This window comes from Eutrigla gurnardus, assembly GCF_963514095.1.
Source record: "Eutrigla gurnardus genome assembly, chromosome: 6".
NCBI lineage: Eukaryota > Metazoa > Chordata > Actinopteri > Perciformes > Triglidae > Eutrigla > Eutrigla gurnardus.
In genome coordinates, this window is record NC_139920.1 from 17386610 (window position 1) to 17410554 (window position 23945).

The 23945-nt window shown below is 40.3% G+C and overlaps 3 protein-coding genes across 4 annotated transcripts; 2 read left to right on the forward strand and 1 right to left on the reverse strand.

Moving 5' to 3' along the window:
• Positions 1 to 920: 920 nt before the first annotated feature.
• Positions 921 to 7489, reverse strand: LOC311014714 (pyroglutamyl-peptidase 1-like). 2 transcript variants are annotated; one of them, XR_014597290.1, is made up of 6 exons: positions 7206 to 7489; positions 5240 to 5292; positions 3949 to 4065; positions 3475 to 3707; positions 1507 to 3238; positions 921 to 1247 (listed from the first exon to the last, which is right to left on the reverse strand). XR_014597290.1 is itself a non-coding variant. In XM_084011480.1 (5 exons), exons 1-5 carry the CDS (start codon positions 7237 to 7239, stop codon positions 3043 to 3045), a joined length of 633 nt encoding a protein of 210 aa, XP_083867606.1. In that variant the 5' UTR covers positions 7240 to 7489; the 3' UTR covers positions 921 to 3042. The 2 variants fall into 2 exon arrangements, 1 of the variants encoding a protein (XP_083867606.1); XM_084011480.1 differs by having other exon boundaries at positions 921 to 3238.
• A 1235-nt stretch (positions 7490 to 8724) lies between these two features.
• On the forward strand, positions 8725 to 11990 carry lsm4 (LSM4 homolog, U6 small nuclear RNA and mRNA degradation associated). The gene is made up of 5 exons (XM_084011211.1): positions 8725 to 8840; positions 9420 to 9461; positions 10250 to 10348; positions 10624 to 10804; positions 11066 to 11990. The coding sequence occupies exons 1-5, from the start codon at positions 8838 to 8840 to the stop codon at positions 11176 to 11178; spliced, it is 438 nt and encodes a 145-aa protein (XP_083867337.1). The 5' UTR covers positions 8725 to 8837; the 3' UTR covers positions 11179 to 11990.
• A 6151-nt stretch (positions 11991 to 18141) lies between these two features.
• LOC311014299 (transcription factor JunD-like) lies at positions 18142 to 20045 on the forward strand. The gene has a single exon (XM_084010840.1). The coding sequence runs from the start codon at positions 18366 to 18368 to the stop codon at positions 19188 to 19190; it is 825 nt and encodes a 274-aa protein (XP_083866966.1). The 5' UTR covers positions 18142 to 18365; the 3' UTR covers positions 19191 to 20045.
• Positions 20046 to 23945: the final 3900 nt, after the last annotated feature.

Consider the following 23945-nt stretch of genomic DNA (forward strand, 5'->3'; position numbering starts at 1 on the left):
CGTCAGTGCAGGAAGAGGTCTCACTCCGATCATATTCCCGGGCAACCAAATAGAATCGCGGGCCTCTGCAGAGCAAACGGAGAATGCCAGTGGTCGAAAGTAAGTGCATTCACTCAATTACCGTTCTTGCGTAGATATTTTAGGTGCCTGTATTTTACTCGAGTGTTTCTCTGTTATACTTTCTGTTATTGAGTGCCTTTCTGTCACTCTTGTAGTGCTACCTTTACTCAAGTCAGAGATCTTCTATTACATCCACTACTGGAAAATACCTATTAAATATACTGGCTCAACTGTTACTGCTCCTTATATACATATTTATTCACAGCACGCACTGTGAAAAACAATAATGCTCAGCCTATACGCTTGTCAAAACTTTACGCTGAAGTTAATCTGACCATGTATTCGGTCTGTAGTTATCACAAGGCTGAATTTCCAAGCAAGCAGGTTGATCCAGTCTTTATTCATTACACTGGAACTTTGACAAAATATGCAAACTGTACCCGGCTTTCAAACTACAATCTCTTAATTCAGTGTACCAATGCTGACATTGCAACATTTGGTGGAATTGGAAAATTGAAAAGAGTGTAAACAAGCTGTTGTTGCAGCCCCTGTGATGTTTTAAACCTTTTCAATTTGAAACAAGGGGTGGATGACGATACCTGTGGAGGCATGTAAGCATACATAATACCATAACATACATAACCAATACATTTTCTTCTTCTCCTGGTTGTGATAAACACTTGCAGGATCTAAACCCACAACTGCAGATTAGGCCAATTATTTAATTAGTTTGCCAACTCTACCAGCTTTATATTAGCCCAGTTGACAAGTGCATTACATACTTTTAATAGGTATAACTAATAACTATTGGTAAAATACAGTTGCAGTAATAAACACAAAAATGTTACTTGCAGTTGCACTCCTTTAGTTCTCTTTATTTAAAAGCTTTTTTTTTTAAAAAAGAGCTAAGATCACTTATTGTAAGAGTGATTTGTTAATGTCAGAATCAAAAACAGAGGAAGTTACAATAAATCACAGATGTTACAACAGAGCACACCAAAGATTAAAAAAAAGTATTTTTGAGGTAGCCACAACATCTGACTTATTAATACATATTTGAACTGACCCACTGGGTATTTTTAAGGCCTTTTCATAATACACATGAACAATAGCAAGGCACGGGGTCAGAGGTCACCTCATATGTAAACTTGAGGCATTCACTTTTGTGAGCATTTTATTCGCAGCTCCTCCACAACCCTTTCCTTTCTCAGCACTCACAAAGCCAGTAAAATATCAGTGCCGGCAAACTAAAAGCTGGCTGTCATTTCAACAAGCCCATCAGAATTTCTTTAACCACAACCAAGATTTGAATGACAAAAGGGAGAAGAAGTTCAGTTCTGTTCAGCTTAGTGGACCAGGATGCTACTTTCTGGTACAAACATGTAGCAAAGCACAAAGAAATTAAACATACTGCTAAAAAAATAACATCAATTTACTTAAAGTCACTGGCACCAACTTGCTTAACTGCTGAAATGCTTGTAGTTAAAAACTCTGAAAGGCCATGAGACCACAGTGTAAGCTTCCGAAGACTAGCAAAGACCGTTGACGACAAACTTTAAATTTTTATGGGGGATACACAGGCTGCTGAAGCAGAATGCAGGCCAACGCTTACGTTTCTACTTAAATGGTTTTAACTGAAGCTGTGTTGGGTGACATGGGCTGATCCAACAACTCAGTAGTCAGGGAAACACTGGTCTACACAGTGAAACAGAAGACAATCCAATAAAAAATCCATAAAACAGAACAATTACACATGGGAGCAGCACCATCACCAACACAGTGACATCATCTGCTGCAGTTTGTTTAAAAGTTCAAAACAAACCAAAGCTCAGGAACATAAAGCAAAACTCAACTACAAAGCAGGATAGCTCACATTATAATTATTAGGGCTAAAAAAGAAAAAAATCCAAATAGATGTGTGTATTCCGCTACAAATTTCAAGTCAAAGTGACTGAAAATAATAATACTAGCAAGCATTCACATTACTAAAATTGCGGTCCACATTCCAGATTAAAAATGTAAAAACAAAATAAAGAAAGTGCTACAGAAATAAAATTCCAGGCCCAACTCTGACTGAACTGGGAGTCCAACTTCATCACAGCAAATCCTCCGGTAAAATAAGCAGCTATATCTGATTCAATGAAGGGTACAAAAGCTTTCACCAAGGAATACAAATTAGTGTTACACAAAAAAGAAAAACATTAGACTTACAATGTTGCCTTTAAGTTGAAGGTTTTCTACACAATTTAAGATTCTTAAAAAAGTGAGTAACTCAGGATGTTAAATGAACAAGAGAGAAAATTCCTATGATTCATTCAGTTATTTCAAAATCATATTAATGGTAATTAATGTTTGTGTAGTACACAACTTCAAAACACAGCTCCCTCAGAGGAAACTGATTCATTCACTCTGGAAGTTTCTGTCATAATAAATGCAAAATTATTATATTGCAATAATATTGTGAAGCCAAAATATGATTCTTATAAACCTACAATTAAATAATTGAACTTGAGATCTGTAAAAGAACATTGCACAGCCTGAGGCCAGATCTCAGTGGGGCAGGTTTGGGCGTGTTTTGGTCAGAATTGGGCTGAAAACATTGGGGGGAATATGAGCTGGAACCAACCCGTTCCCTGATTTAAATAACCTTTGTAAAAGAAGGCAAAATTACAACTTCTTATAAAGAAAAAGGACTCAAGAAACAATTCAACATCAAGTGTGAAACAGCACAGTTAGGCTTGAGACTCCCACGTTATCTTCTTACAATGGGGAAACATTAAACCATAACTGAGTCAAGGCTAGGAAAACATGAAGTAAAAACATAAAGAGAAACAAATGCTGGTCATATGTGATACACTTAAGTTTAAATTTTGTCTAAGGACAACAACAACAACAAAAAAGAAGACGTTTGGCTACTTGTGGTTAAGTGCATTTTCTCTGTGTGGTGAGGGCTGGAGAGACTGGATGGCATCTGGAGGTCACTTAGTGGAAATGCTGCTTGCAGTGGATTTTCTCTTCAGCCTGATCCAGCAGATCCAGCATCTCCTGGATGATGGCCTGCAGCGCACGGCCCAGGTCTTCCCCGCTGTAGGGCTTTCCAAGAGGAGGCACATGAACGAAGGCAGAGCGACCATGGCTCAAGTACAGGGACGTGTAGTAGGTGAAATCACATAAATACCTGTCGGGGAAGAAAGAAAGCCTTGCATCAGATTATTGTAAACGAATGCAGTGTAATACAACAGTCCTACAATAGATCCTCAATAGATTTGCACAGAGAATAGATTTGAGCCTCTTTTGAGGAACCCAATTCTTCCTCCAGACTAATGTGTTATCGTGTATCCCTCCGGAGCTGAAGCTTGTCAGGCAAAACAAAATGCTGATTTTAACTGTAAAAAAAGTAAAGTTAATAATTACCTTCCAGCATCTTTGGAGACAGACACAGTTACTCCAAGCCCTGAGGCGGTCACTCTCTTACACACCGATTCCATGTCAATAACTGAGTTGATACAGTCCGGCCCTCCCACAATGCAACACTGCGAGTCAGGACAGAAGCTGCTGTTGTCGAGGCCCTTGTAGCCATGATTTCTGCCACACTTCTCCAACGTGACGGTGGTGGCCATACCCGAGACTCCAACATGAACTACCAACTGGAAATCATAGGAATAATAAAAAAAAAAGAATGACTCAAATACTCCCGTCTCTAATCACAATATATCTGTGATTCTCTGCCGGTTTGAACCTGAAGTGTCTAAAAAGGAGCAGAGATGCATTTACATGTGTTGTTATCATCCATTTTTTCTTTCAAGCTAGCAGATTTGATTATAGTCGCTGCATTGCACCTTTAAAAGTGGAGTAATGTGGAGAGGTCACACCACGTTCTCCTCTTACCATTGGATGATACTTCTTCCATAATGAAGGAAGCAAACTCTGGACTGTCTGGTACTCTACAGGAACCTCGGATACATGCAAGTCCACTTCACCACCCAATCCAAGCTTCTTCAGTTCCTGTGAGGACAAACAAAACGTAAAAGTCCAGGACCCCCACTGACACCGACTCTTATTCCCCCAATCAACAGTACACATACATTAACCCTAAATAAAGCCTCCACTTTTAATTTGATCCTTGGATCCTCTTAATTTTTAAAAACTGAACAACTCTTAAAATTTCAAAAACGTATATTTCACATATGCTTTCATATTTTTTATTATAAATTTCTATTTCATGATTTGATTTCCATGATTCTTGACTTTTTCTCATTACGCACAAAAGGCAAATTCTTAAACAAAAAAATTGTTGTGATGCTGATTGATGAAAAACATAACTATTCAGAACCAATGATATCCATGGTCAAATATTTCAGTGAAATGTTATTGAATTTGTTTTATAATTAAACTTTGAAAATCAAGCAGGTAAAGGTCGTTCCTCTTTTGTCATTTCTTAGAGGACAGATGTCTTTCACTTGCCTTGTCCTTTTTAAATAACTTTATTTTACGCTTATCACAAAATATGTAATATGAAGCCCAAAAAATGTAACTGCAATACTCTACCCTCTTCATACATAGAATGAGAAAAGCGAGAAATAAAAGATGAAATCATACATATTACAAGTAAGATTAATTGTCAAATTCACAGCCACCTCCCCCAATATCCCTGCAGGACAAACAGCCCTGGACACTGACCCCCACTTGTATTGGAAATAGGCTTGTTTGACCACGTCTGTGACCCCGCCACAAAGCGGCCTTTTGTTTGCCTTTAATATCCTTATCTAGTCTGTCTAGACACCCTGACAACCACTTTCATCCCCCACATGCAGTTTCCCCAGCATGCTGAAGCCGACCGGTAACCATCACAGGATCATGCAACAGCCACACAACCTGGCTCAACGTGAGTCACACTTGCTCTTATTTAACTGTATCGCTAGAAACATGCTGAGTTTTATTAGGTTGGTGTTCCATATTTAAGAGGTGACCAATCATGACGTTTTAGTCCAGAATAAATGTAAGCATTTTGGAAAAGCTTAAGGAATTGTTTATCATTTTTGGGATATATTTTAACAGGCTAAATAAGTCAACTAAATAAATTGGTTGTTACATTACAAATACATGAATTAAAGCAATATGGTTTTAATCTAAGAACCTACTCATATGTGCAATAAAACAGCAGTAGGGTAAAACAAACCTGTACTGCCACCCAACTGGCGTTGACTGTGTGCTCTCCAAATGGCTCAAAACCTGCAAAACACAGAACTTATTTTGGTTGTTGTACTGCATTTACAAGATCATAAAGGATATGGAGTCTGTTTGGTTTCCACACATAACAACATAAATATATATGGTTTTCAAAAAACAGAAGTGAACTATGGAACCATGGAACATGTGTTCTTTCAACATGAACAGAATGCAATTGTATTTCTGATGGGATCCCTGAGCCTATTGGTAAAATACAAAAAACAAGCGCACACAAATACGTTTTACACTGGAGAAGCATATATTTCGAATGTAGTATAACATACCAAATATCCATCATACTGTACTTATGTTCTGTACCTTCTGTGTTGTTGTTATGGCTTGAGTAGCAATACTTTTAAATGGTTATATGACTGCAAGATACTGTCAAAAACGGTATTGTAAATACTGTAGTGAATAGTCACAATACAAATGGTCAAAAGTACGCAGACATATACCTCCAAAATACTAGATTTTCAGAAGACATAAAACAAATTGTAAGGACTACTGTGCTGCAGCGTGCTGCTTTCCATGAATTACCAAACTAAAATCAATCACTATCATTAAAAGTCCCTCCATGCATCATTCCATGTGACCTATAAAATCGCAGCAGCGACCTATAGATATTCACTGAGGCTTGTTTATGTAGGGATCTATAACTGATCCCCTTCCACCAGCCTTCCAAGGGTCAGTGGGTCCCTGGGGGTTGGGTGGAGGTCTGTCTGACAGGCTGCTGAAAAGGAGCAGAGCGAAGGGGCCGGCAGCTGCCAGCCGGCCGGCTATTGTGCAAGTGCTGTTCCCAGGCAATCTACACATCTTGTATCAGCTAGGACTGCGAGCGTCTGCACCCCTTTGTGTCTGAAAAGTCACTGCTTCTCTCATCCTCCACAGATTCAATGTTCAAGAGTGTAGTTTGTGAAATTAGAAAAATATTATATTTGATGGCTGAAAGTCATGTTGTAACAAGTCTTGTTGTGGGGGAAACAACCCTGTAATATATCAATGTTCACTCATATTCATATGATTGTCATCATGATTTTTCTTTTTAATTCACAGTGATGTAAAGCGTGAATGAAAGGTGCAAAGTAGCTTTGATTTAGCTGGAAGTAACAGTTCTAGGTCCAGACTTTCATATGATAATGCAAAGCAATGTGATCAGAATCAGAAATTAAGTGGACGCGCTTCCGTGTGAAACCAGTATAGTAGGATATAAGTACTGGGAAACTGATCAGCTTTATAATGACTACATGCCTGAAAAGTGACCTGATGTTGTGAACAAGTCCAACTGTTGTGAAACTCACAATACAAAACTACAAATCTAGAAACTCAAATACAGATCCCTCTTTAAAAATGCTCCACATGAGACTCAGGAAATATCAGACTATAGAGGGTAACAAGGACTTTATAGACAGCTCATTCATGGTTCCTTGGTCTTTCCTTTATTTTTGGAAATCTTACTAAAGTGACAGTTAATAGCTGCATCTTCGATATCGTGATAACAATAACTATAAACTCATGTTTGGGATAACTTTGTATTATTGTCTCTGTGAATGGCTAGTCTCTCGTTAACGTGTTTCGCAGTTTTGCACAATTTTTACACAATTGCAAAATCTGTAGAGACGAATTAACGTGAGATGTCTGACAACAAACAATAACAAAAAGATAATTTCCTCGCTTGTCAGCAGCGCTTATTAAAATATACAGGGGTGGGGGAGAACTGAACACCCCTGATACGGTATTATTACTACAGCTATGAGCTAACCGTTTCCTTAAACTGTCTACAAATCTCAGCGGAGTGAACTCGTAACCACCGGACGCCATTAACGTTAGCAGCTGACTGTCATCTCCACAACTTTTCCTTCACTTCACCCCGGTTTGCCGACAACAATGGCTGTTAAAAAAAGAAGAAGAAGACAAACCTGTAACGACCACAGTCCGTTTACTGTTATCCATCTCCCGTCCCGTTGCAGAGGATTGTTATCCGGTCTTTACTTGGAACCAGGACAGTAGAGACAGTCGAACCCTCCGCAGCTGAAGGCTGAGGCTCCGTCTGCCGGACAGACACAAAACCGGCCCTGCTCGCTAGAGATACGAGAAGATTCACTCACACACTCATATCACCCGGATCCTTTGACTGATCCGGGTGAGTCGAGTCTGCTGTCTCCATTCACCCGGGTCACTTGCAGCTAACGCCAGTCAAACTACTAATTCAAACGATTGCGTGACTCGCTACCCTCTTTAAAACCTGTAAAATCACATTTTAACATGACCTAGTCCATCAGTTTACCGCAGCAAGTGGCTGCTATAAATTAACACGGACAAGAGAAGGTGGTTCAGAGACTTCCGCGGAGTTAAACTTCGGCCCTAGCTCGAAGCAGCGGAGGTTTTGTTACCGTGTATCACTCCGCCGTCACTCGGGAGAGCGGCGGACTCGCTGCATGAATCACTCACCCCTCAGTGAAAGTTCCACCATAACAACAGACCATACTCACGTAGCTTGACAGATTGAGTGAATCTGCTTCCTCGAAATTCACACCACTGATATTTAAGGAGTGGATTCGATTTAAACAGCATAAATAATAATTTTAAAATAAAATACTAATGTTTTAATGAAAATAATTTTTTTTGACTTTGTAGGCATTTATAATGACAACATGAATAAAATACAATTAGTTCAATTAATTGATAATAATTATAGTGTTATCCTTATTTCCCCCAATAGACAACGGGTTGTTCTGTTTATTATAGTATATATATTTATATATCACGTTTTACAAATAGGATTTCTATACTCTGGGTGGCACTGACTCAAGTGACTCAAGTCACCCGGATCAGTTTGGTGATTGACCCAGAGATCCGTCAGCACACTGACTCGGATTTACCACCTCGCTGCATTACGCCGTTTGCGCAACTGTCGGGAATGCGCGTCGATACGTCAAAGTGTCAAGACGACGCGTCATATTCAATTTCAATTAAATGTTATCATAAAGTCCCAACATCACACAGGAGCAAGCAGCGACAGTGGCGACAAAAAACTGCGTTAATAGGCTTTTAGGCAGAAAGGCAGTAGTCCAGGCATCCATCCCAACCCATCCCAACCCAACCATGTTGCCGTAGACCAATAAGCAGCAGCTGTCTGAAAAAAAGTTAGTATCTCGAAATATTGACTTAGTATCTCAAAAAATATTAACAAACTACACTTTGAGAAAGTGTTTCGATATTTTGAGATGCTGAGGCATTATTTTGATAAAGTTTCACTTTCATCCTTACAGTGGCGGAAATGAGCTTCCATATCTACACCATTTGAGTAATGGGTAATAATATCCTTAATTTATTGATTGCTCTTGTCATTATTATTTCCGGAACACACGTGCGATTGTAATGTTTCGCTGTGATTGTAGGGGGCAGCACCACATAACACAGCCGTGATTACACACCTCACAGCCGGAAACTCGTTAGAAGAAGACGAAGTAGCTCAGTGGTAAAAATCCAAAATCGTGTGAGTGAAGGGCCAAGACAGCAAGTGAGAATCAAAAAGAGATCCGATCACAATGGTACGTATGTAACTGCGGTGTTTGGAATCAACGTTGACAGCTATATTTTCAGTAGCACGCCTGCTACTTAGCTAAAGCTAACTGTGTTAACCGCACTGCAGCGCGGCGTCACACAATGGTCGGCGAGCTAGCTTAAACCTAGCTAACGTCGCTGTAACGTCGGCTGAATAATAATAATAAAAAAAACTTTGACAGTGTTTATTTTAAAATGCGTCCGCAGTCGGACTTACTGCGCGGTTAGACAGAGTTTCTGTGTCGTAATGAAGTGGTGGTTTAAGCGTCTTTATCTTTTAAATTTAATGTGCTGTTGCCTCGCAAAGCGGGAAGTATAGCGAGTAAGCGTGACGCTATGAACACACACTGAACGTTAAACATACACAACGTGTTGATAATACAAACCTTTGTATTCACCGGGGCTTTTCGCCAAAATACAGGTGGTTAATTATGTAATGTATGAGGGGATTTGTAGTAGTTGGGTATGAAGGTGGAGACTCTGGCAGCCAGGTTTACTCACGTCCCTTATAACTGTTAATGACAGGTGAATGCCTCGGTTTAACTTGTTTTTCTGTCACCTTGCAGCTTCCACTATCTCTGCTGAAGACTGCCCAGAACCATCCCATGGTGAGGAGGACTGAACTCTGTCAAGAAGCTTGTATTAACACTGTAGACAGGAAAGCCAATTTAGACACATTTTACTAACTATTAGCCCTATATTAACTGATTCCTGATTTACCCAGTACCTTTTTTACATCTTTAGCTTGCTTCATTTACATTTTGATGATCTAACTCGTATATTGTGACGGGTTATATGGGCAGCAGTTGCCGTTTCATCTATGGCTGTTTAATTTTCAGGTTGAATTAGTTTAATTTGATTTAATAACTACAGTGCCTTGCAAACATATTGACTCTTTTTGGTATTTTTCCTATTTTGTTGCATTGCAATCTATCTGTAATGTACCTACAGAAAATAGTCATTGGCGAAATGAAAGTCTTTCTTTTTTAAACAAAAAAAGGGGTGCGTAAATTCTATATCTAACCCCATAAGCCCATAAATGACATCTTATGCTACCATTTACATTCAGAAGTCACATTAGTTAAAGTCCACCTGTGTGCAATCCAAGTGTCATGTGATTTTCAGATCTTCTTTCATTGCCCAATGTCAAAGGGGGTGAATACTAATGCACTGTACATCCAATATTAACATCCCTCTGAACTTTCAAATTAAATTGGCAGTAGTTCAATGTGTTTGGTTTTTGCTTGTTTTACTTGCATCAGTGTAGCCTGTAATAGTCGTGTTTTTTGGGTGAAACCATGAGAGCACATGTGCTCTAACTTCCGTCATTCATCCTGCATTGTGTTGTCAAGACTCTAAAGCTGCTGGCTGCTTTTTCTGTCCTGTCTCTCCTCAGCTGGTGGAGCTGAAGAATGGAGAGACGTATAACGGTCACCTGGTGAGCTGTGACAACTGGATGAACATCAACCTGAGAGAAGTCATCTGCACCTCTAGGGTAAAGCTCAGCTCTGGTGTCACTTCTCTTCCTAAAACTGTAGACACAATGCTTTTTACTGCAAGGAAAGAAAAGTAGACAGAAATAAACTGATTACAGTTTTTAGTAGCTTTTATGGCCAATAGCTGCAGGTGCTTTTAAAATTGCTCGCTGTGTTTATTTTTTGCCCTGCAAATAATCATACAAACAATTTGGGAGAGAAAAAAATACTTTTTAACAAAACGCAACCTATTTGGTGTGAAAAATAACATGATTGCATTGACCTCCTCTAACAGGATGGAGATAAATTCTGGAGAATGCCTGAGTGCTACATCAGAGGAAGCACCATAAAGTACCTGCGAATCCCAGATGAGATCATCGACATGGTGAAGGAGGAGGTGGTGTCCAAGGGCCGTGGACGCGGCGGCCCCCAGCAGAACAAACAGCAGGGCAAAGGAAGGGGAGGACCTGGCCGAGGTGAGTGGAAAAACTCCCCTGCTCATACAGACTGCTACAGCGGTGTTGGCATGACTCAAAACATTTTTGAGAGAGCTCAAGACTTTTTTTGTGCAACAAGTTGTCGCGTCATGTTAGCACCGTATTGTCTTAAACCAAACCCGCCTTGCATTGGATGGGTTCATCTTTTCTTATGAACAAAAAATCTGGCAAACTCCATCCGAACAATAATTCTCACACTGGGAAAAAAATGACGTTTCTCTGTATGTTTTTTCTCTTTAGGTCTGTTTGGTGGTCGTGGTAGGGGAATGACTGGTCCTGGTCGGGGCCAGCAGCTGCAGCAGCAACCGGATAAGAAACCAGGCAAACCACAGGGAATGAAAAACCAGCACTGACGGACACATCCTCCTATTCAGAGCGATGTACCTTCAGTACACAGATGAAAGATAAAATTATCTCTCTGGTGTTTCCTTCTGCTGCGATGTTCGTCAGGACTGACTATTCCAGAAATCACACCAGCAGACATTAAGAGAAGCTGTGCTTTTGCACTGAATTTTGTTTTTTAGCGTTTGTAAGTTGGTATTAACATTTTTTTAGTATGACCATAAACCGGTGTATCACTCAGAGCTGACTGACCCTTCTTTAAGAGATAATCCTTTATTAGTCCTACGGTGGGGAAATGTGAAAGTTTAATATCGTGTCATTACAACCTAGTAAGAACATTTTTTTATTATAAATCACATTGTATTATCCAAAAAGAGCTTTCTGTCAGTCGATGCACTGGAATGAGGTTTTTATTTTTTGTTTTTTGTCAGCTTGTCTCCTTGGGTGTAGTTTTCACGGTAAAGAAACTGCCCAGTCCCAACTTCTGTTGCATGAATATTTTTTTAAACTTGCTCTTTCCGTTTGTGTTGTTAGTGACAACCTGTAGTTTGTCTGCTACGTTTAAATCACGGCATTTGGACCAGTAGACTGGATGTTGGAAGGACGAGAGTTTAGTCCCCGAAAATAAACACTTTTGTTAAAGCATTTGTAAGATGACACTTATAATCATTGGGATTTCCAGAAGAAGAAAAAAAATTCTCACATTAAGTCCGAAATGGATGAGTCCAGTGTGTGTCATGTTGGTTTCATTTTATTTTTGTAACAAAAGACGATGTTGTAATTTATTTACATGAGAATAAAACAACTTTTGTTAAAACCATTGTATTTATTTTGAACAATGTTCACTTTGGTTTCCGTTAGTCAAAACAATTCATTCCTTGGATAAGTGTCATTTAAATTATGTTCAGATTATAATTCGTAATATATGCCCAGATTAGCTAATGGAGGATTTCTAGGTTTATCGCAAGGAAGTTGAAATGGAATGGATGAAATGTTTATTTGGATCACATGCTGCATAAATGGGGCAAACGTTTATTCACGTTGCATTATTCAGATCAGCATATTAATATTTACAATGTACAGTATACGTCTAGGTATCTGGTTGCCAGACATAAAGAATCAGCTCTATAAGTAACACGTATACTAAATTCTTGGTGTTCACCTTGCTGAACAAAATGCAAGCATCGTTAATGTGTTTCTTTCGTCACAAAGAGCTTATTTTCTGCAACAATCCAAAATCCAATGGAAGCATCCCATTGGCCTTTTGTCAAGTGAACCAGTGTGATGCAGACTTGGCTTACAAAACCGTCATCCCTGCACAACTCTGCCATTCCTATGCAAACACTCCGTTCTGTCATTTCACACCCTGCAGTTCTCTAGGTGTCCAGCAGCTGCCGCTAGAGAGCTTTCCTGCCTCAGCCATCAGCTAAAGCTGTTGGTTCGAGTGTCTCAGCCCCAATGACCTGCCCTTAGTCTTCTTTGGACTTTGCTTGTTTGGACCTATTGTTACCTTTTGATTGACACGTGACACAGAGTGAAGAATGTTTTTTTTTTCTAAGCCAATTCTGCCTCTGTTGTCTGCATTAAGTGTCTAAGTTCCAACGCAGTGTAAAGATTGCGATGCCCATGTCCATGGTTTGAAATTCATAATGTTATTTACATTCATCTTTGCAGTGATGTGTTGCAAAAATAAAGCAGCAACCTTGTCATATAGCTGGAGGTGCTTTCTGTAGTTTCCACTGATGAACTGTATTGTTGGTATCTCATGCTCCACTAACAGCTTTTGCTACAAAAGGCAAAAGTAAATGTAAATTGGAGCAAAAAGGAAATAGTACATTCAAATTGACAATGGTAGATTGCAGGATGACATTGTTACAGTATGCCAACAATGACATGGTTAAACAACTCCATCCAATCTGTAGATTGAATGTGGTGTATATGATGGCTTTAAAAAGCCTTTATGGACATGTACAGTTAATTTGGGAGGATAGAATATGACATTCTATGAAATAAAACGGAACAGGAAGGGTTGTTAAAGCTGATTGGATGAGATAGAACAGGACAACTGCAAGTTACTACAGTAAAGAAGACTACAGGGCAATACGGCCTTTCAAATTTAATTACATTCAGAACTGCATTAAATTGCCGATGGGTGTATTTTAATGGCGTGGGGTTCATGTGGGGTGGAATGTGAGGAATATTTTCCTCCCAAAATGCATGCATAATATCCAAGATGGCATTTGTGAGGGAGGGGAAAAAAACACTATTTTCCATTGCCTCTGAAGTCAGTGCTCAAGAAGCGTGCTAAATCACATCATCTTGCGCTGAATTGTACACTGTGCTAACAGGCTTGGACTGTGTGTGTGTGTGTGTGTGTGTGTGTGTGTGTGTGTGTGTGTGTGTGTGTGTCGGGGTGTGGGGGCTAATCTCAGTGCTGGGCTATCGAGTCCTCCCCCTCTTCTTTACCACCCACACATCTCTTCCACAAACCATTGCAGTTGCCAGCCAATCATTATCCCCCTCTTCCTTTCTATTTCTCTTACCTGCGTCACTCTGCATGTGTTGCCATGGCGACCACTGATGCTCCCCCCTCCTCACTTTGTCTCTCTCTGCCTCTTTCAGTATTAGGATGAAGCCGAGTTGTGCCTGATGATGCAGGCAGGCTGCTCACGTCATCACTTCCCTCAGGAAAAAGCCTATTTTTACCAAGAAGCCCAACATATTTATGGAACCGCATCTAATCCCAGCCTGCCTGGAAAAACATCTTTCCCTCGCTCTTCTCCCCATCTCTCTCTCTCTCTCTCTCTCTCTCTCTCTCCATTAATCTCACAGAAATGCTGGTCCTTCAAAGACACATTTTTATCCCTTGAATTAAGATGACAGCACTTGTGAAGGTGTTGAAAAATCGTGTTTCTTCCTTCATCTGTGATCCTGTATTTACCACCAAAGGGAGATACATGGGTGAATTCACAAAACGACTGCTCTCCTTATGCGGATGCTAAACCTGCACATATAAGTCAGAAAGAAACCGTCATTCTCAAAGGGTGAAATGCAACTTTGACTCTCTGTGCTTTTTGATATTCTAACGAATGCTCCTCTCTCCTCGCCATCCCTTAAATGCACCTCGAGGAGACGAGGAGGGAGGAGAGGAAACACATCCTTTAAATGTAACCGTTCCTTTTGTGTTCATAAGTTAATTAAGATGATCAGATGGTCGATAAAACGTTGTGCCTTACTTGTGTAGCATCTCATCGCTGTTCTAACTGCATTCCTTCATGACACGTCGCCTTGACATTACCTGTGATTTTATCTTAAATATCGGCTACATCCAATTCAACCCCTATAATCACGATAACAATTGGAGGTTAATGAAGCATAAAAATTAGAGTGAATGCTTAGCGATTCAAATTATTTTATATTATTATAAAATCAATAAATATTAAAAAATATTAATGGCTGGTATAGCACTCTATACACTCCCAGTAACAAACTTAAGCCAGGAAAGGGACATCATTTTAAATAAGCAAAAAAACCAAAGCATAGCTTTAAATAAATTAGAGTACCTAATAAAATCAACTGATTATACTGAAATATAGTGTAAATACTCTAAATATATGAGGTAACATTAGGGTGTGATGTTCCATTATGATGCTCCAGTTTGGTCCACGTGTAACATGGAAAAAAGTAATCAATCAGACGCTTGTGTCTGTTTTTTCTTCATCAGCTATTGTTGAGATGTTGTAGGCCTGGTGAGGTTTTGTGGGGGTTTTGTGGTTGAGCGTGTGAAACCGTCATTGGGTGTTTGTGTGTGGGCATAGGTGGGTTTTGTACAAACCAACGCGCACACACACACACACACACACACACACACACACACACACACACACACACACACACACACACACACACACACACAACACAACTTGTTACTTGTTATTTACTTGATTTTCTATTGAATGTAAAGAAATGAAACCTAAATTAGGTTTTGTTTGACATGTGTTTTATTTTTGAGCACACGTGCCCAAGTCACATACAGTACCAACAGACGCTGTATGTTGGCCTGCCATTTTTCTAGTTAACTGTTTTGAAAAATGCCTTGCAAATTCATACAACATCGAGTTACATCCATTGCCAAACCAGCTGCCAGCTAAAATACAGAATACTTTACTTGTGCTTTGGGCTTCATTGAAACCTCACAGTAGGTTCACAAGAGATTTCTAGGAAGTAAGATTGACACAGAAGAAGATTTCTGTTATTCCTTCAACCACATATTTGCTCAATACAATACAAACCATTCCTGATGTCTTTTTTATGTTCTGACACAGTGGAAGTTGAACCAACAGATGCCGAGCATTCCTGACAGCTCATCACTCTCTGTCTGGACTTGCCGTATGAACCAAGAGTCATGTCAGTTGTTGCTTGAGGTGTGAATTTACTACTCAGGTCAGGTTGACTGGTGTGTGAAGAATTTAGAGCATTTAGTTGTCACATGGCACACTGGAGCTGGAGCTCCTCATTTAACCAATCCCCACCCTGCATGTCTTTGGACTGTGAGAGGAAGCCGGAGAACCCGGAGAGAACCCACACTTACACGGGGAGAACATGCAAACTCCTCCAATCTATTTGTATGGATCAAACTTTCACTTCCTGGTTTGAAAAGTAGCATTAAAGGTTTGTATTTTTATTCATCATGTACAACAGTAGCTATGTTGTGTGGCTGCGATTCTAATTAACCACCATTTTTTTCATGGTCAAATATCTATTTCCAAATATGAATTACTAATACTGACAACCAAATCTTTGTATGTATACTTGGTGTTTCAACAGTCGCTGTTTCCCCAAAGTGGAGCCAAATACATCCCTTTTCTTCTCAGACACCCACTAGATGAGCTACCATGGCAAGAAATCGACAATAATAATAGGACATTACAGCACAAGAACACATTTGAAATTCAATGTCCAGAAACAATATCTGTTGTGTTTAACACTGTAAATGTAATTTGCTCACATTGCGTGAGTTGTAACTTAAAGGGAAGAGGAAATGAAAGTGTGTGTGCCTATTACATCCTTTTCCAGCTACTGCCTGCCCTTTTCTTCTCTTGACTGCAGGCTCAGCACCCCCACTTTATCTGCACAGATACTAGGCTTTTAGACAGAAATATCTCTCCTCTGTTGGTTTACTCCCCCCCACATCCATTTCCGCCACAGCGCTAACAGATCTGACATCACAGGGTCTATCATGTGATCCACCCACACAAAGCTTTGCAGTGATGAATGGGGCCTACCTGTGACGCACATACCTCCTCCGTGTGTCCTTTAAAAGCCAGAGTGCTGTCTGCTAAGGAAACTACTTCACCCCAGCTGTGGTCAGAACAACCACAACATCACACGAAAAGGGAGCAAACACATTAAATCACATTAAAGTAACAATTCAAATCAATTAACTGTGGCTTGACGTGTGTTTGTAGATTTTATAGCCAGTTTACAAAAGTATGGTGTGGTTTGGGAGCAAGAACACTTTGAGTATTAAGTGAAACAAAATGTGCCGATTGAAAGGGAAAATCCTGACAAAATGTACCAACCATGGACAAAAGTGCTCACCACACTTGCAATGAAGATTTCCACTTGAAACAAACAGAGGTAATATTCTTTAAACCCTTCAAGTTAATTGGGACATCACATTTTAAAAAGGGGAATGAAATTATTGAATGGAATTACAAATCCCAATATGACATTAATTCAAATGTAAAGTGAAATTTGAACAGAAAATGAAAACACTTAAGTGGAAACTGAAATCATCATGTGACGTTTTTCATATGTTGAAACCAGCTCCAACCCAAAAAACAACTTGAAACTGACCAGAGCATATGTTGAAATCAGATCCGTTTCAGACTTAACTTCTCCAAATGATGTCTTGACTGGGGACATAAAACAGAAGTAAGCAGACATCAGTAACTGTTGTGTCCAGAATAATGCAAACTAATATATCCAGCAGTTAATCAATTAACATTAAATGAAAACTGAACATAAAAATGGGAATGTTCCTCAAAGCAGAACTTTCCAAACTTTTTGTTTGTTTTCAAGCACATCTCACACTCTTCTTCAGTCGATGCTCGGTTGTGATGGGGAAAAACTAGCCTGGACCTAAAACTCTGACTGAGCAAAACTGAATCCTGAACACTGTTGAACATCACAGCGTGTCTGTCAGTGACTTAAACACATAAAGAGTCGTAGACAAACTTCATAGTTGTTTTTCAAGGTAACTCCGGGAGAGATTCTGAATACGCTTGTTGTGTTTTGAGAAAAAACACACAAAAACAATTTCTCAGTTTGTGGTTAAATAGTCACTCAAGCTTCCTTTCTGTGGAAAAAAAACAATAAAGGGAGAAACCCAAGCACGATGAAACGATGATGGATGGTCATTCACTTCCTGAAAAATAATGGATTCCCCCAAATTTTTTAGAGCATCGCCACCGGTGTTTTTCCTCATGTGACCTTTGACTTTATGAGCATACAGTATAAAAGATTGACGAAAGATGCAGCCCAATGTACTTTAACAAACATGATTAAAAACAATAGACAGAACAATAGGTAAACATAATACATACATAGCAAAGACAAACAAGCAGCCAAAAAACAATGAAATCAAAACTAAACTAAAACCAGTATTACAATAATACTAACAATAATAAAGACTAGGAGCTGTCATTTTTAATAGCCTTACATACATATATATACCCTTTTTAAACAATGAATGAATACACACTCCAGTCTGGGAAATCTAAACCCTTTAACGCAAATATAAATTAACACATTTAATATAAAAGCAACGTATTTCCATACAGATTGAATTGCAGTCACGTGTTTAAAACTACTGCATCCGGACCAGAGGGAGACTTCTCTCGTGTCTCCTCCTCTCTGCTCGGTTAGTCCATTATTGAAATGATAAGAAGACGTAATTTCTGCCCAATGCGCGCGCGCTGATGTGACATAATGGAACGTGCCAGCCTAGAAAAGCTCGAGGCGGCGCGCGCATTACACTCAGAGAGCCTCGCGAGCAGAAGAGCGAGCGGCTGCAGTTTAGTGACGGACATCCTTTAAACAGATACGAGTACGCTGCTTCTGTGAGGTTATGGCCGGGGAGCCGCTGTGAGGGAAGCGCCAGCAGGACGACGCCTCGTTTCAGCCACGGGAAATAATGATGAAGAAGGACGTTAGCTTGAGCCTGGCGGACAACGCAGACATGAAGCCGCATCTCCGCGACGCCGACAGCATCCTCAGCTCCCCGGACCTGGGGCTGCTCAAACTGGCCTCCCCGGAGCTGGAGAGGCTCATCATCCAGTCCAACGGAATGGTCACCACGACGCCCACAAGCTCCCAGTTCCTCTACCCGAAGACGGTGACGGAGGAGCAGGAGTTCGCCGAGGGCTTCGTGAAGGCGTTGGAGGACTTGCACAAGCAGAACCAGCTGAGCGGCGTCGGCGGGCAGACGAGCGGCGGTCTGGAGCTGGGCGCGAACGTCGCGCCGGTCACCGTGCAGCTGGACTTACCGGTCTACACGAACTTGAACAGTTACGGCAGCGGGCCACTAGAAACCACTGTCAACTACTCCACGGACACGTTCCCCTTCCCGCCCCCTCCGGCACATCATTTAGGGTCAGCCCCGCCGCAGCCGGAGCTGTCTCGGGTACAGCAGCTGAAGGAGGAGCCTCAGACGGTCCCCGACGTCCAGAGCTTCGGGGAGAGCCCGCCGCTGTCCCCCATCGAAATTGACTCACAGGACAGCGTGAAAGCCGAGAGGAAGAGGCTCAGGAACCGGATCGCAGCCTCCAAGTGTCGGATGCGCAAGCTGGAGCGGATCTCCAGGCTGGAGGACAAGGTCAAATCGCTGAAAAGCCACAACACCGACCTGGCCTCGACGGCTAGCCTGCTGCGGGACCAGGTGGCCCAGCTCAAACAGAAAGTCCTCACCCACGTCAACAGCGGCTGCCAGCTGCTGCCACACGAGGTCCAAGTGCACTAGTCGGGGGGGACCTGCAGACCCACAGTGGGCCTGCTGACCATCATAGACTCGGTGGACTTTGTTATAATCTGGGGGTTTTCTGCGTCGGAGCCCAGATGTGGAGTGCCAGGCTATAAGGCCACATTGTACATTATTCATTGACTGAACACCTGGTAGAACACATCAACATAATGGATGATAAGACTCTTCCACCGTAATTGTCCAACAGATTATTGAGACATTATAATTCGTGAAGGATACGGGGTTTTTAAATGATTGCTAATTGGTTTATGGCACGTATGCCGAAATGAAGAGCGTTTGCCTTTTAGTATATTCGATGTATTCATCCTGTTCTACCTCGTGTACATGTGTAGTGGTGGACAAGGCAGCATTAAACTGCGTTTTCTTTCACTGGAGTGTGGCAACGGGATTTCCTGATGAGAGAAAAGGGCACTTACTGACTATAAGATCACATTTAAATGACAGAAGCCACGCAATTCGACCCCCTTTGTAAAATGTTTACATAATAGCTGTGTGTATATACAGCCTCACATATTGTCAGAACATGTTTGTAATATTTAATATATTGACTGTAAGATTTATTTCTGTTGGGAACGATTTGCATGTTTACATACTGGAATGTTGCCCACAGCTGTGTTCAAAAGGGTGCATTTAATCAGTGTTCTCATCTTTATGCATTTATCTATTTTTTACTCTATGTCCCTATTTCATTGTAGTCTTTATTAAATGTGAAGAAGTGTAATCTTTTTTTTGTTGACCTGACTAAAAAGGTTACCTCTAGCCTGCAGTTGTTGTGACTGTATGCCGCTGTGTTCTGAATTTAATGCTGCTCGGCAATAAACACTGTTTCCTACATTTTGACAAATATTCGTGTTTACACGCATGTTAGTTTGCATCAGTGTGTGCATCAGCGAACCAGCTGTTGGTGGTGGATGGGTGGTATAGGCCTGCAGGTATGTGCAGGTCAATTCAAGACTGTAACTATTCATTTTAACATTAGGTTTGCTTTCATAAAGGAATTCATCTAACTGGCTTGACTGTAGAACCAGTTTTGTCTTTCATTGCACATTATTTTTTAAGAATATGGACATTTTTTAAATTATTATATTACAGTATATGGAAGAATATAGACAGTAATACATTATATATTGTGGGCAGTGCTCACACAAAATTGAGACCATATCTGACAAAAACTAAAAGTCAATGGGCTATAACAGAATTTTGCAACTGTGTGTATGTGTGTAAAACTGCTACATATCACCCGCATTGGTGTCTTTCTCCCTCTGCTGGTTAATTGAGAAATTGCAATTTTCAGTTGACGCACCAATGGTTGAAATTCCATTGTGCATTGTGGTGAATATTTTGGGACAGTTTGTGATCTCCCAAAACACAGAGAAGAGCTCCAGGATGTCAACAGCAAAGTAAGGATGAGTTTATTCCCACATGTTGTTGAACATGAAATGAGACAGGGTTCCTTACACCATGATGTTGTTAAATGACAGGCACATCTAAGCAGAGGTCCTTAAAGGTTAGAACAAAATATTAAATCGACGTTTCGCTAAACACTGTGCAGCCTTTGATGTTGTTGTCCACCTATGGATGACTGCAGGTCCAGAAAATTAGATCTGAGAAACCTGCAAAAGAATAATCAATGTTTTTTGTAAGCCAATTAAATATCGCTTGGTTTGCACACTAATAAGGTATAGTTCACTCTGCCTTGAAGAATATCTATTACCGTATAATATATGTAGCTCATGTCATTTTGATTTGTCCAAAATGTATATTTTTCATCGGAAAAGTGAAGGAATGGGGACCACCCTGCATCATTTCAAAAGCCATGAGAGATTTAAAAACATTTCATATTTCAGCTGAGTGAAAATGTATGGAATGTTGCTTTTGGCATGTTGACCGACATGGAGGAGGAAGCTGATTGTTGCACCAGAGGACAAAAGGTAAGATAGCATTAGTCGGTCACTCTGAGGCAGGATTAGATGTGGTTTTGATCAAATTTAGCTTAACTAACAGCACAGAAACTAACAGCCTACTATGTCTCCCTGTATGCCCGCCCCTCACTTTGCTGCCACGATGGACATTAAAAATCTAACCAGGGAGCCACCTTGGATCACAGTTTTCACATGCATTCTTGTTAGTCTGCTTGATGTCCTATTAACGTCTACAACTTCTGCTCGTCTTGGGGATTTTTGGGACAGAAAGCATCCAAACATTTACCATCAACAAAATAATATTACTGGTAAACCTTCATGACATCAAAAACATTGTTTTTTTTTTTATAAATCTGATCTCAACTTTACTGTCTCAGCTTAAAACAACATTAATGATGCTACATTATTTTTTGTTTTTCGTTTGTAGGATTTTTTACGTAAAACAAAAGGTACATCTTTATAAAAAAAAATCAGGCATTAACTGATTGTTAGTAACTTTTTATTGTTTTACCACAAAGTACAGATAAAAACATCCACGGCATATTCTCTCACCTTAACAACTCAAACTGAGGAGGATGTGAAGAGGCAGTGACACGAGACCGAATGAAGTACTGCGTGCTAGTAGAAGATCTAAAGTCGGCAACTTCTACCATCTTGATGATTTCTTTTTTAGTGTGTAGATACTGTAGTGTAGTATTGCTTTTGTAACAGAGTGACACATTCATTCACAAGCAGGCTTATAATGAATGCAGATACAGTACAACATGGCTCTTTTGGGGGGGGTTTCATGTTTTTACTGTCTTTTTTTTCTCCTCCTTTTTTTTTTTTCCTCCTCTTTGTTGCAAGCCTGAGTCGATACAACACAATCCACACATATGACTCAAAGATACAGTATTTACAGATCTGGTTTATATAGAGAGGAAGACTTATTAGAAAGGAGAACAGTTTTAAAGGTTGGATTTTACCGGAAAAGAAACAGTCATAACCAGTAAGGAGTAAAATAGACGCAGGATCGAAATCATCTCCCCGGTTTGTTTTGATAATCATTCCCTCTCTTATTGGTGGGGTTTCTTTGACCGGGGCGTCGTTTTCTCAAACTCTCATAGCCAGTGGCTCATCAGTGATTTTAGGTTATACGTCACACTTGACAGTTAATCAGAGTCACCGGCTTCATGAAGTGGATGATCCTGACCCCCATGATCATTTTTATAGTGCTTTGCCATCTCAACCCATCCTCTTTCACATCACTTGTTTATCGTTTAAACTTGGTCACACTGCTCGTCGTGGCATCCTACAGCCAAAACGGTGAGCTGCTTCTCCAGCAATCTTTGGTGAAAACCAGTTTGAACTGGAACTCATATTAAAACAAGTGTATGAAGACTTTGAGTGTTTGGTGGAGCGGGGGGGGATAATGCCCCCCTGCAGAGCGAGTGATGCTATGTAGACTTTATAGAAATGTGGTTACACAGCATCAGAACCAAGAAAACCTCCACCAAAATCTTAAATTCCTGCGTTGTCTATAGTGTTAGAAACTCAGCAGCTGCCTGGTCGGTGAACATTTCAGCCTCCAACTGTTTGAGGCTTGTTAAACAGCACCGTACACACTTCAGCCGAGGACTGAGCATTAGATAACGTGACACTCAAACAGACAAACGGACTCTAATGCCTCCTCTCTGGCTGTTTGTCGATAAGCAAGGAAACATTTAAAAACGCTGAGTGAAGGCCATATGTTCCACGTCACCTCATTCTCTCCTTTCTTTTCACTCCCTTGGGTCAAACTATCTGATAAAAGGCAAAATACCATAAAAATGATCCAATAAAACAACATTGTTTGCAGCATAACGTTTCTCCAGCAAGCCTTCTTCTAATATATAAGAGCCATTTCATATTTCCTTCACTGTATTTTTCTAAGCAGGAAGTTTGATATCTCTGGTGGGCAGCATTAAACCAAACAGGCAAATTAAACGACTCACGGAGGAGCTGCCGGGGGTGCAAACAATTCCACACATCATCCAAAAAACCCAACAACATAGACCTCTTATATTTGATACTATCCTCATAGAACTTCATTCCTTTGTAAATTCATTTCAAGAAATGCATACCTGTAGATATTATATATATATATATATATTTATATTTATATATATATATTGCACAACATTTATATATACACATTTGAAATAAATATAATTAAATAAAATGTGTCTTTGTTTTTGCTATTTTTTTCGTAGCTCTATCTTGTTCATATTTTCCCCGGACCAGAATACAAATACATAAAAAAAAAAAAAGGCCAAACGAAAAAGGTTCGGAAGAAAAATGAAAAACAAACACTTGCTAATACCTCCAATATCCATGTTTCGACACCGTGTGGGACAACAAATGTAACACAGATCCGTGTATGTTTGATTCTGTGTGCATCCAGAATCCTAAAATAAACTTAACACATCGTTATGGAGCAGATTTCAACTCCACCCCACATTAACTCCACTGGGGCCTCGTTCGGACACCATATCTGGAGCCGACATCTTTTCGGGACGTTTGACTGACATGAAACAAAAGTACTGTAAACATGAGAAGGATTTAAATGGCACTCTGTGGACGGACGCCGTCAAATCCTTCTTGTAAAAACCATACTGAGGAACAGGGAGACAATGGATGACGATTCGGGAAGCTTTAAGAACCTGGTTCGCAAAGGAATCTGAAACACTCAGTTTGATTGAACATGCTTTGGCATCAGACCAACACCTGCATTGAACAAGGGAAAAACCAGACACATATACACCTGTAGCACTGTTCCACTAGCATCTCAGCG